The 13,140-nt window shown below is 37.5% G+C and overlaps 1 protein-coding gene across 11 annotated transcripts in view; it reads left to right on the top strand.

Annotated features, from left to right (window-relative positions):
* Positions 1–13,140, top strand: part of cacna1aa (calcium channel, voltage-dependent, P/Q type, alpha 1A subunit, a) — an 86,853-nt gene that overhangs the window by 46,550 nt on the left and 27,163 nt on the right. For all 11 annotated transcript variants that reach the window (XM_066641925.1, XM_066641929.1, XM_066641927.1 and 8 more), the window contains exons 26-37: positions 1,368–1,467; positions 1,915–2,075; positions 2,249–2,389; positions 2,542–2,743; positions 3,458–3,622; positions 3,910–4,020; positions 5,770–5,853; positions 9,138–9,254; positions 9,370–9,435; positions 9,771–9,868; positions 10,080–10,230; positions 10,521–10,648. In XM_066641925.1, coding sequence (XP_066498022.1) covers positions 1,368–1,467; positions 1,915–2,075; positions 2,249–2,389; positions 2,542–2,743; positions 3,458–3,622; positions 3,910–4,020; positions 5,770–5,853; positions 9,138–9,254; positions 9,370–9,435; positions 9,771–9,868; positions 10,080–10,230; positions 10,521–10,648 — 1,524 coding nt within the window. The remainder of the gene's footprint in view (positions 1–1,367; positions 1,468–1,914; positions 2,076–2,248; positions 2,390–2,541; positions 2,744–3,457; positions 3,623–3,909; positions 4,021–5,769; positions 5,854–9,137; positions 9,255–9,369; positions 9,436–9,770; positions 9,869–10,079; positions 10,231–10,520; positions 10,649–13,140) is intronic.

Here is a 13,140-nt window from a genome sequence, read left to right as displayed (position 1 = left end):
GGAAGAAGTGAAGTGGAAAGTGAGTGAAAGGAAGAAAACAGCATGGAAGAGAGATGAGAAGAAAAGGAAAAGAATGAATGCATTGGAGACTAATTATAAGGCCACAACATAGAATGATGTGCTTATGATTAAACAATTTTGGTTATAATATTAATAGGCTAGAGAATTCACCAGTGGTTTCACCCTTTGACTTAAAGCCTGAGGCAGTATGGCACAGTGTGGGTCATATTGCGTGTGCCACTTGGTCACCAGCAGCACAGCTGGACATTACAGCTGCACATTCATCTGCTGGGTCTCAGGGCATTTTTACTGTGATCATGAAACAGGTTTTAGTTGTGGACACTGTATTTTCCAACTGAGTCATTTGTGCGTGATGTGGAAATATCTCCATCCACTGTTTCTAAAAATACTTCTCTTTGAGTGAGTGAATGTTTTTAGAGGCGTTCCATTGCTTTCCCACATGTTTGCTACCTTTTATTTTATGGATTCAAAAATGAGGTGAAAAAACAAATAGAATGAAAAAATAAAAGAAAAAGAGGCTTGGCTGGGCATTGCCACTGAGGAGATGCCTGAAACAGTCTGCCCTGATTGGGGCAGCCCTCATGTTGTTGCAGTATTAGCACTATGAAACCAGTGGGGCATAAAAGGAGGTGTGGTGGTGGTAGCAGCATGGATTGTTTTAGCAGTGGATGCTACATCCACTGAGCTGGGTTTCAAAACAGCATGAGCCACGTTTGAGTGTGTGTTTGTATGTGTGTGTATATGTTAAAGACTGCCAACTGAGTGAGTGTAAAAAATAGGGTTGTGGTGAATTTACTTGATTCAAATGTAAGAATAAACAATATATTACAGTTGCATAATGAATGCCAGGGAGAAATCATGTTTGGCATGATTTTGTTTATGTTATATGTTTTATTCTAATATAATTTGAATCAAGTAACTTCAGTCTTTCACTTTCACACTCTCAGTGTGTGTGTGTGTGTGTGTGTGTGTGTGTGTGTGTGTGTGTGTGTGTGTGTGTGTGTGTGTGAGTGAGTGTGTGTGTGTGCGTGCGGGCACGCCGAGATGGGCTTGCTAGGCTAACTATAGCAGGCTACATTCTCATTGTCAACTGTGTGTAGTTGCAGCGCATTCTTCTGTAACATAAACTATGGATGAATGTGTAGCAGGCATGTTTACTGACTTGTATGACCTACTAACACACACATTCAAGTTAGTGCCCACCTGTGCCATCCATGGGTGCTGCAGCCCCCCCAGGCACCCATGTTGGAAACTGGCACCTACCACTTTTTTCTGTGCTCCTAACCCTTCCTGTGTTCATGTGTATGTTTGTTTGTGTGTGTTTCTCTATTGTGGCCGCCCTGCAGTGGAAGCAGTAAAGGAAAAGACATTAGTACCATAAAATCTCTGCGTGTGCTTAGAGTGCTGCGTCCACTGAAGACCATCAAACGTCTGCCCAAGCTCAAGGTAACAATCTTAGCATCTTGTATGATGTGTTTTTTACTCTTTTGAGTGTGATAAGAGGCTAATAGTTCACTTTTGTGGAGGACGTCAGGCTGCTAAACATGAACTTGTAATGGTCTTTGGATTTCATGTTTCATCACTCCAAGTTTACACTAATTTAATTTTATTGATTACAAATCAGCAGGACAAATGTCTTGTATGCATAAAAGACATAGCAAAATAAACTGATTTTGAAATAGATTTTTTAAGAAGTTACAAATAAAGACTGTTACGCAAGGCCTACAGAACCCTTGTTTTAAAAAGTGGACATTGGAAATGTTCTTTTATTTAATAAATTTTCCAGAATTTTGCTTAAGTTTTAATAAAGTAATAAATCAAATGTGAATTTCAGATAGATTATGAGTCTCTTCACATATGCATTCCCTTGACTTAGTTTCTCTTTGTCCTCAGGCTGTTTTCGACTGTGTGGTTAACTCCCTGAAGAACGTGCTGAACATTCTCATTGTTTACATGCTCTTCATGTTCATTTTCGCTGTGGTGGCAGTGCAGCTGTTCAAAGGCAAATTCTTTTACTGCACTGACGAGTCCAAGGAGTTTGAGCGAGACTGCAGGTCAGAATTTACACCGGGGTGAAACATTTCTAATATAGTTTCAGAAATTTGAACGTGGAAATAAAAAACTGATGCAAAATATAAATCACTGAAACTCTGTGTAAAAATAATACACACAAACACACTCACACAACAAAACTCAGTAAGTTGAAGTAATTTTGGCTTTTATTTAGGGGCGAATATTTGGTGTACGAACGGGATAACGAAGTGAAGGCGCAGAAGCGGGAGTGGAAGAAGTACGATTTCCACTACGACAACGTGCTCTGGGCCCTGCTCACCCTCTTCACCGTATCCACCGGAGAGGGGTGGCCGCAGTGAGTACACACTGTCTGTTTCACACAGCGTTAGAAAAAGGCAGAAAATCACATGAATATGACATCACAGTATCATTATGATACTAAAAGAAATTTACAACAAAAATAGTGGCAGCTAATTTAAATCCTGCCCATACTTTTTTTTCCTTCAGGGTACTGAAACATTCAGTCGATGCGACTTACGAGAATCAGGGCCCGAGCCCGGGATACCGGATGGAAATGTCCATCTTTTACGTGGTGTACTTCGTGGTCTTCCCCTTCTTCTTCGTCAACATTTTCGTGGCTCTCATCATCATAACGTTCCAGGAGCAAGGAGATAAGATGATGGAGGATTACAGTCTGGAAAAGAATGAGGTAATACAAGAGTTCCATAAACAAAGTGTAAAAACACGTAAAAAATCCTTTAGTGAAAATCCAGTTTTAGCATTGTTAAACCTCTATGTGAGGTTTTTTATGTGGTAGAAGATATACAACAAGCGAAATATGTAGTTAAGGCCATTTCTGAGCATTTATAGTTTTAGAAGATGGGGACTAATTGATATATTGCTAGTACAAACCATGCCTGTAAAGGCTGATATGGGGAGGTGAACTCTGATATTTATGGGGAGGAGTTCAGGATGGTTTAGGAATGTATATGAAGCCAAAACCCCCCACTGGATAAATAAATACAAGAAAAAGGGTGGAGACAGGCTGGAGGTTGCAATGTATGTATAGGGCTGAGGGGAGGAGTTCGGGCACAGCCCGAAATTATAAAATTAAATTATTAAATAACTTCAATAAAAGATTTGTGAGTACTGAATGAATGCAAAGGTGTAAAGTTATACCCAAGCCATATTTAAGACATTAAGGGATTTTTGTTCTTGGGAATAACATCTAAATATTTAATTTTGATTGACTAATTTTTAGGAGTTTATTCAATGCCTGGAGGGGGACTTACAGTTTTATCAAACTAATTATCAGGTCTACAAACATGGCCATTTTTGCATTTTTTTTAACATAGGGGTAATATTTTTAATGCACCATGCACTCAATTTTTTCAAATGTTAAAATCATGTCTTGTGTTTACAGAGAGCCTGCATAGATTTTGCCATTAACGCCAAGCCTCTGACTCGCCACATGCCTCAGAATAAACAGACATTCCAATACCGTATGTGGGAGTTTGTGGTGTCTCCACCGTTTGAATACACCATCATGGCCATGATAGCTCTCAACACTATTGTTCTCATGATGAAGGTGGGCCAGCACTTCATTTAAACTTTTCATCCCACTTTCTTTCAAAAATATTAGAATGTACATTTTAGGGCAGACGAATGCTGAAATTAATTAAATGTGTAGCTCACTTCAAAAACACACAGCACCATGCAATGTCTGGTAATGAAACACATTTCTAGTTAATTTCATGATGCAGTATATTCTGGTATCTGCAGATCTGGTATGATAGGTCTGTGTGTGCGTGTGTGCGTGTGCGTGTGTGTGTGTGTGTGTGTGTGTGTGTGTGTGTGTGTTTTATGTGTTTTCAGTATTATGGAGCTTCAGAAACCTATGAGAAAATGCTTGCCAACCTGAACATTGTTTTCACCTCATTGTTCTCCTTGGAGTGTGTCTTGAAGATCATTGCGTTTGGTGCACTGGTGAGTGAACATGCCTAGAAATCTTAGTTTGTGTGTTTTTGTATGTCAAACTACATAACATCTTCATAGTTTTTCATTGAGCTGTGATCTCTAGCTGTTGGATAAATTTTAGCTTTACACATTAGGCTAGGCCATACCCAGGTGTCCCTTTTACAGGCAAACATGCATTACTGGCATCCTTTATAGCACATTTCAACCTTCTTCATGTTACAATGCCTATGCAGGCAAAGATGCAGAGACTAGTATAGAGCAAAGGACAAATCCAGGTGACAGAGGAGAAGAAGGGGTAAAAAAATCATCCTTTTAATTTAATGGTGAGGGATTAAAAAATAGGAAGAGGAGAAGCTCAAAGAAACACACAAGGGCGGGTATTTAAAATTTGGCTGGAGCATTAAAGTTCAGGGTCTGGATTTCATAGTTTCACTGCATCCAATAGTTAGAGTGGTTTTAATGCACTCTTTTACTCCAGGCTTACATTGGACAGCACAAAAATTACTCGCACACTCAGCATGTGTGCCACAAAACCCTTAGGCACCAAGCTGTCCTTAAACAGAGAAGGAGAAAAGTGATAAGGGGAAAGGGAACAAACAGCCTCAATAGAGAGAAAGGCTGTGTTCTTGTTTATTTTCAGACACTTCAGAGTGAAACTGTCCTGACATTTGTATACAGGGCTGAGCTACCAGCAAAACAGTCCTGACTTTGACGTTTGATTTTTTTTTTTAACTGTACAAAATAATGTTGTTATTATATAAAAATACATACATATCATTTAGACAGGACACTTATTACATTCAGATACTTCAGTGTGTGATATACATAGGGACATCATACTATTTGGGACATTTTATACTTACAGTATATGGACAGAGTTATTTGGACATCTAAACATTACACATACAGGAGGTATTTTTGACATCTCGTTATAAATTCATAGGCATTAATATGTTGATCCCACCACACTTATAAAACATTATATATTCCAATATTCTCTAAAGACATTCTACTCTGTGAGAATTTTTGCACATTCATCAAGAAGAGCATGTAAGAGATCATCCGTTGAAAAACCTATAGCATTTCCCAGCCTTTGTAAACTTTACCATGGGCAAAATGCTGTCTGGTGTGTAATTGTCCATCAGATTGCCCATTCCAGAAGCCTGAAACATCACTCCACAGAATGTTTCCACTGCTCCAACACTTAATCCATTGCAAGGCATTGTGCTCAGCGATGTAATGCTGTGGCATGCAGGTTCTTGGCCATAGAAACCCATGCCACAAAGCTCCCAGCATAGTTTTTGGATGGAACACTGCAGTTATTGAGTCAGCAGCCATTGGTGACTTTTATGCACCATGCGGCTAAGCACTCAGCAATCCTTGCTATTGTTCCTAAATGCTTCCACATTTCAAACATAGCACTCCAATTGATCATGAAATATCTAGTAGGGGAAAAAAAATCACAAACTGACTTCTTGTAATGGCTGCATCCTGTTAGAGTACCATGCTTGAATTCAGTCTTTAGAACAACCCATTCTTTCACAAATGACTGTAAAGGCAGACTGCATGGTTATGTGCTTGATTTTATAAACCTGTGAGAAAGTCCCAATACTTTTGCCATATAGTGTAGGTACATATAAATATTTATGGGACATTGTAAACATGTGGAAAAGTATTTAAAATGAGGACATGTATATATTTGAGTGTGTTCTAAATAAGTATAAAATTGACACGTAGGCATGTTTCTTTCACCTATAGAACTACTTCAAAGACGCATGGAACATCTTTGACTGTGTGACTGTTCTTGGCAGCATCACCGATATTTTAGTCACAGAATTAGGGGTAAGTGTTTCCTGCAGAGGGGCTACTCAGTGTGTATGGGTGCGAGTGTGTGTATACATGTGTGCTGGTGTGTGTCAGAGATACAGACAGAAACTCCACAGGATCTTTCCCTTCTCACTGAAGCGGAAGGATCTTCTGAAGGTTTTATATAATTGTCCCAGTTGGACTTTGGAGCAGATCAGTGAGACAGCATTGGGATGTCTTCAGCTCACACAGCTTTCACTTACATCACCGTTATCCCCTACTGAAATCAAACACACACTCTTTTACTGTAGCTTAATTAAATCAATAGTTCAGTTAAAAGTCAAATGTGCACCATTTTCTCAAATGTAGTGTATCACCCAAGATATGTCTGGTGGCAGTAGTTGGGTCTTTTTGGGGTAAAGATATAGTGTACATTTGTTATTTACACTCTTATCATTGAACAATTAACCAACATCAACCAATTCTTCTTTTCCTAATCACTTGTAAACTGGAATATCAGCCCCAAGTCAAGACAGTGTGGTTCTGTTTAGAAGGTGGGGGCCTGTGCAAGTGTATGGGTGTGTGTGTGTTCTGATGAGCCACTGTCTTTCAGTAAATCAGCAGCACCACCTGATCATGTACATCATTTTGACCTTTACGTGCTTCTAAAAAATGCTTGCTATCTCAGACTCAGAGATACAGAAATGTTGCACACTTCAGTTTTTTCTTTTGAATAGACAAGAAAATCATAAAGCAAACATTTCAAAGCATTTAGCTTCTCTCTATGTTTTAGTATTGTTTCATGTGGCTTTCATTCTGATTTCAGTATTGTTTTATGTTTTTTTTTAATTGTCACTACTATATGCTAAACTTATGTTATAATGATTTGAATATGGCTTTTAATTGACTAATGTTTTTGGACTGAAATATCTGCATAATGATTATTCATTTCTTGTTTTATCCTTTTTTTCTGTCCTTTTTTTTAACATGCTTTCTTTAATCGCTGCTATATTGGCGGCTACACCCTCTGACGAATTCATCCAATCAAAATGCACTGTGAAACTCATGTGTCCATCTGTGACCTGGCCTGGCCGATCACACTGGTTGTTATTATCAACCTCCAAAAATGCTGCTATAAACCATGCATCTGCAACATCTCCATGTAGATGGTTTGTAATTTTTTGGAAATCTTAATGCATCTGTTTTCCTATGTGGCTGATGATGATGATAATGGTGATGATGATGCATGTGCTTGAATATAAATCAACATTGATCCCTGCTCTATGTGACACTTAAAGTGTTTCACTCCCACAGTGTATACACACCCAGCCCAGACATATTGGGCTGTTGTAACACACAAACACACACATACACACACTGTTGTAGCTAGAATGCACTCAGCAGTAAATATAGGGAGTATAGCTATATGTATTTTCACAATATCTGCATGTTCTTTATGTCTTTTTTGTGATAAAACCAGCTTAGTGTACAATAATAAAAGGCTGTTTCACAAAGCAGGATTTGCAATGAGCTAGATATCTTATTTGGCCCATGTCTGGCTTTTTATCTTTTCAAATAGTAACCTCCACTTATTTACATTTACATTTATACATTTTCAAAGGCTCTTACTAAGAATGGTTTTAGCCATGATTATGTATTTAATAAAGACAAAATTATTCATCTATTATTATGTAATTTTTATTATTCGCAAATATATAATCAAGATTATCATGATTATATTGCCCTGTATTTGTGACATCACAAATACTCTATAGCAGTTTTTTGTATTTTGCAGCTTAGGTTCTATGTATGAACAGTGTGGACTGGGTAGTATATGATGTATTTTGAATATTTAAAAAAGGAAATTTAACATGATATGTGAGTTTTACAATGGAATATGAATCTCTTTTCACCTGAGAAATTCTGCTTTGTGAAATTTTCCTCTAACTGGGCATTTGTATTTAAATAAACAGTCTCAAAAACACTCCTGTCATAAGCTGCTAAAGGTCACTGAAGGGTCTGTGGCACAGATGGAGGCGGAGCTGTCCTGCTTTATGGGAAATTCTGCTGTGCTTTTGGTGGAGAGAAGACGATTTGCATGCACACACTGCATACTCCTTATTCCAGTCCCTATCCCTATCCCCACCCTATTATAGGTACTGGGTTTAAGGACATAATTAATTCATATGCCATGTACAGTACTTATTATGTCATACTTAAAGACCTGAGGCACAAGCATGTATGTATTTTCAAAAATTCAATTACCTTTTTTAATTTATTTTAATTAAGTATGTTTTGTTAAAAAACTGTAAACCAAATACATTTGATCTGGTGTTGGATCAGTTTGAGAGTGTAGATGCTGAACCAATGGCCATTTTAGTTAATCACATTAGCCTTAGGTCATAGCTAATAATTTTAATAATAATAATAAGTTTTTGTTGTTTGCTTTGTTAATATAGCCATGTGTTTTATATGTTAAAAGATATATATGGAGTTAAATAAGCAGTCTGTACCATGGCTGCTTTGAAACTACAGCATCCCAAAGACTCAAAATCAAAATAGGTAGAGGTGGGGACTAATTTCACATTCATAAATCTTATACATACTTAATGAAAGAAGAGGTGTAGAGTAACATCTGAGCCACTTTTAAGACATTAGGGGATTTTTTTCTTGGAAATAAGTTGGAAATAAGCTGTAATTCTAATGCATAACATTGCATGGACTTATATGGACTTATGTAATAACAAATTGAATCATGTTTATATAATAAGATATGGTGAACATACCTATTTTTCTATTTCAAATTTACCTTAATCATCCTTAAGCCCAGTTCCTTTGACCTTGGACCTGTGCCAGTGTGGTGTGAGTGGCCGTTAGCTGTGGTGTGTGGGTTTAGCATGCTGTGGGCTAGCAGTGCATTTGGTTTACTGACACCAGGTTAGGGTCTTGCACTTTTCCTCCCAAAAGGATGAGGTTCTGTTTAGGTTCTGTCTTTTCTGTATGAGTTCCTCCTTTCCCCCCTTTATTTTCCCTTTTGCTGCTTTCCTTCCCTCGGATATGCCGGGCCTGCTCAGTCTTGCCAATTTTTGTTTTATTTTCTAACATTTCTCTACCTTCCCTGGTTTGTAACACCCCTCTTTCTTTTGTCTACTAATACACAAAAAAACAATTAACCTTCTGTCAGCAGCTGACAACATTTCAGCTGATATCTTGTCTGTCTGTCTATCTCTCTATCTATCTCTCTCTCTATCTATCTATCTATCTATCTATCTATCTATCTATCTATCTATCTATCTATCTCTCTCTCTCTCTCTCTGTAGAATAACTTCATCAATTTGAGTTTTCTGAGGCTCTTCAGAGCTGCTCGTCTGATTAAACTGCTCAGGCAGGGTGAGACCATTCGCATCCTGCTCTGGACTTTTGTCCAGTCTTTTAAGGTAAGCAGGCACACACACACAGTATTATTCAATACAACCTGAAATCCTTTGTAAAAATCATAAGCAGTCTTTAGTAACATGGCCCTCACACTGGGATATAACTTTTTCTGTGTAGGCTTTGCCATATGTGTGCCTACTCATCGCTATGCTCTTCTTCATCTATGCCATCATTGGCATGCAGGTAAGTTTTCCTCCATCTGCTTCTTTTTTTTCATCTGTGATTTATGGTTAATGCTATTTACATATTTAATGCTAGATATTATTTAAAACTAATAGAATAGGTATATTATGTGACTTTATTATTTATAGTGGGGACAGTGCTTCTGCCTATAAAAATATAGGTTTGTTAGCACAGTGGATAATGCAGCCACCCAAAATAAAGTAACCACTCTGAATATGATTCACTTCATTTGCTGTAGGTGGAGAGATTATCTGTAAAACTATGATGATAGAGTGACCTCACAGTCTCTGTGATACTGAGATACTGATACTGGTACTGAATTGTGTCTCTTTCAGCTGTTTGGTAACATTGCGATTGAGGAGGATGGAGACAGTGCCATCAACCAACACAACAATTTCAGGACCTTCTTCCAGGCCCTCATGCTGCTTTTCAGGTTTGAGGATATCACTTGGGTGGATCATGAACTAGGACTGTACAGGATATAACATACAATACGTTGTAAACCTCAGATATAACCCTTTATTTAATTTGCAGTCTAAATGGCCATAATGGCAGCAAATTAATGATTGACACATTTAAATGATTGAATTAATTCAAACAGCCCATCTATAAATGTTTATTTGTGTGTGTGTGTGTGTTTGTAGGAGTGCAACAGGAGAGGCATGGCATGACATCATGCTGTCATGTTTGGGGAACAGAGAGTGTGATCCTCTTTCTGGGAACATGGGGAGCATGTGTGGAAGCGAATTTGCATACCTTTATTTTGTCTCGTTCATTTTCCTCTGCTCTTTCCTGGTAATTGTTTTTACAGTGCATGTTAAAAAGTAGTATTTTTCCTTTAAACATAATATTTGAAATACTGATTACATAAATGCCACAATATTTAAAATATTTTTTTGTTGTGATTGTTAGAATATGCACCTAGAGATTTCTGATTTTTTTTATTTCAATTATCAATGAGTCATAAATCAATGTTTAATATAAAAATGTTTTTAATCATTGGTGAATATTATATCTTAATGTGTTAAATGGAATGAAACATGTTCTGAGAAAATTCTTTCTATTGTGTGTGTGTGTGTATGTAGATGTTGAATTTATTCGTGGCCGTCATCATGGACAATTTTGAATACCTCACACGGGACTCCTCCATTCTGGGTCCTCATCACCTCGATGAATATGTGAGGATTTGGGCGGAGTATGACCCTGCTGCCTGGTGAGTCTCTGTGGAAAAACACACACAAACATTCAAAAAAACACACATGTTAACCCAGTCATATATACTTTTCAGTGTGTCCAATCCAATAACTACTTTATGCTGACATTGTTATGCATATAAACTGTCGTGTGATATTTATGCTGTACATTGTAAATTAAATTTGTTGTTTTACGTTACCTGGGCTTCCTTAAAACCTTTAAAGACCTTAAAACATATCATAAAGCAGGTTTGGTCTTGCTACTGCTATTAGAGAAGTAGTATGCTCAAACTTTGAGGCAGCCAAGAAACTTACTGTTTTAAGTCAAAACAACTAATCTTTTTGACAGTGAACCTAGGAACACTAATCCATTTTTGTCAAAGGTCTGTATAAATCCCAAATGAACATTGATTTTTTTTCTATACAGCATTTTGTGGCAATCACAGAAATGGAACCACTGGCAGAACAAGCCATCTTTTTAAAGCGTCATTTAAAAATTGCTGAATATAACAGTTTTTTTCAGAGACTTTCACTTTTTAATAAAGTGTCCACTAATTGTTACAGTGATCTATTAGAGGAAAAGTTTTTCATTCTCAGGAACAAAGAGAACACATCTCCAGACTCTGCTGAGAGCAGTCTCTTAGGGTGTTCTTCTATACACTTAGAGACACAATATACAATCGTGAATGCACTGTGAGAAGTTCTGAACTTGTTCTGTGCTATTTCCTTCAGGATCAGAAAAAATGACGTCTATACAGTATCTCAGCCCAGTCCCTGCTGCCCATTAGACAGCCCACAGTTTTGTTACAACTTTGCTCTAAACCTCTTTCAGTATTTATTATTAATTATAGCCAGCCTTAGACATACCCTGTACAAACAACATTAACCAGTGTTAAATTTTCTTGCTTTCCCAAGACTATGGTAATCATTATCACTTTGTTTTATGTAGATATGAAAATGAATATATATTCAATAGTATATTTCTTAATTTTTGTCAGATTTTGTCATTGTGTCAAAAGGCTGTGACATTTTATTTGACTGTGTATCTATAGCTAACTGTATTTCTTGTAAGAGTTTTGCTAAATTGGCTTGCTGTATTTTATATTTTTTAAGTTGTTTGTCTGGTATTAAAAATAATATCTAGACTAACCTTAACCTCACTAATTTTCCAATAGCATAGCAATGTAATACCTAGATGTAATTCAGCAGTACCCAGGTTTCTTTTAAATAAGTATTTTGAATGCTAAAAATGGACTGCTATAAATAATGAAAAACATCACATAAAGTAATTATGTTTTTCTGTTATTTCAAATCAGAGCTTTATTTATATAACTGTTTTTGTGATAACGTTTCTACACACAATTCTGTATTTCCTGAGATACTGTGGGGTGAAGAGTAAAATTGAAAACTAAGTTGATAATGGAATACCAATCAAACTAAATGAAAGTTGATTATTTGAAATAAAAAAAAACAACAGCAATAAATATAAAGACACAGATAGTGTTTTATAATGATGAGGAAAGGCGAAAATGTGGACTGGCTGTTGGAGCAAAGAATTGGGTTGAAAATACTGTTGTAAAACACAGGTTCTGTCATACCTTTGCCCTTCTAAGACCCCTTCCTTTTCAAAAATAGCTTCTAATAGTGCTCATTCATGAAAGTAGAATCGTTTTGGGAGCAGGAAATGGGTAAAACAGGCAGAAATCCTGGATGAGGTTTGGGAAAACACAGAAGCCACTGCCCATCCATCTCTGTCTAATGGACCCTCTGGTTCATGAGCCACTGGTGTGGAGACACATCGAGTCCCTCACAGCTGCCTGGCCAGTGCCGCCCCCTGCTGGAGAGTGGGGATCATGGATCTTTTTTGTGATCCATCCATCCCCGTATCCTCCCTCCAACCCCCGTCCTGTGAAACGGTGAAGAACCCTCTCACCTCCCTCAAGAAACCCCCAACCCTTGCTCTGGAATACTGCATACTACCAGCAAAACTTACTGTGCCGACTTCCTATCCATGAACCCCTCAACTTCCTCCACGGAACACGCTAAGTTTCTTGGTATCTGCATTCCAGTGCCTGTCACCCTCCTGCTGCAGGACACCAGGACTCAGCGATAGAGAGAGAGAGACAGAGTGTGAGAGGGAGAAAGAGAGAGAGAGATAGAGATGAAAGAGAGGACAAATGAAAGGCAGTGAGAAAGTGGAAAGCATGAATTGTAGCGCTTAACACAGAGTGTACATTTTTGTATGTATGTTTTTTTTTAGATATTTATATATTAGCTATATATTTGATTATGTAGTTTATGTAACATGTTTTTTTCAGACTATTATAGCTTTTCATGAGATTGAGATTATAAGTATCTCCCACACAAATATGTAATTAAGGTTTAGGATATATCAAGGCGAAAGCAAGTGTTACTGACATGTTTAACAAGAAAGCAGGACTCTGGCCTTCAGCGAGTCTCTACCAGCAGCTCCAGTGGGTGACGAGCAGATGAACTCGGTGTGTGTTAGTGT

This window comes from Hoplias malabaricus, chromosome 13, assembly GCF_029633855.1.
Source record: "Hoplias malabaricus isolate fHopMal1 chromosome 13, fHopMal1.hap1, whole genome shotgun sequence".
Taxonomy (NCBI): Eukaryota; Metazoa; Chordata; class Actinopteri; order Characiformes; family Erythrinidae; genus Hoplias; species Hoplias malabaricus.
Note: the sequence above shows the minus strand (reverse complement) of the source record. Positions and strands in the feature narration are given on the sequence as shown.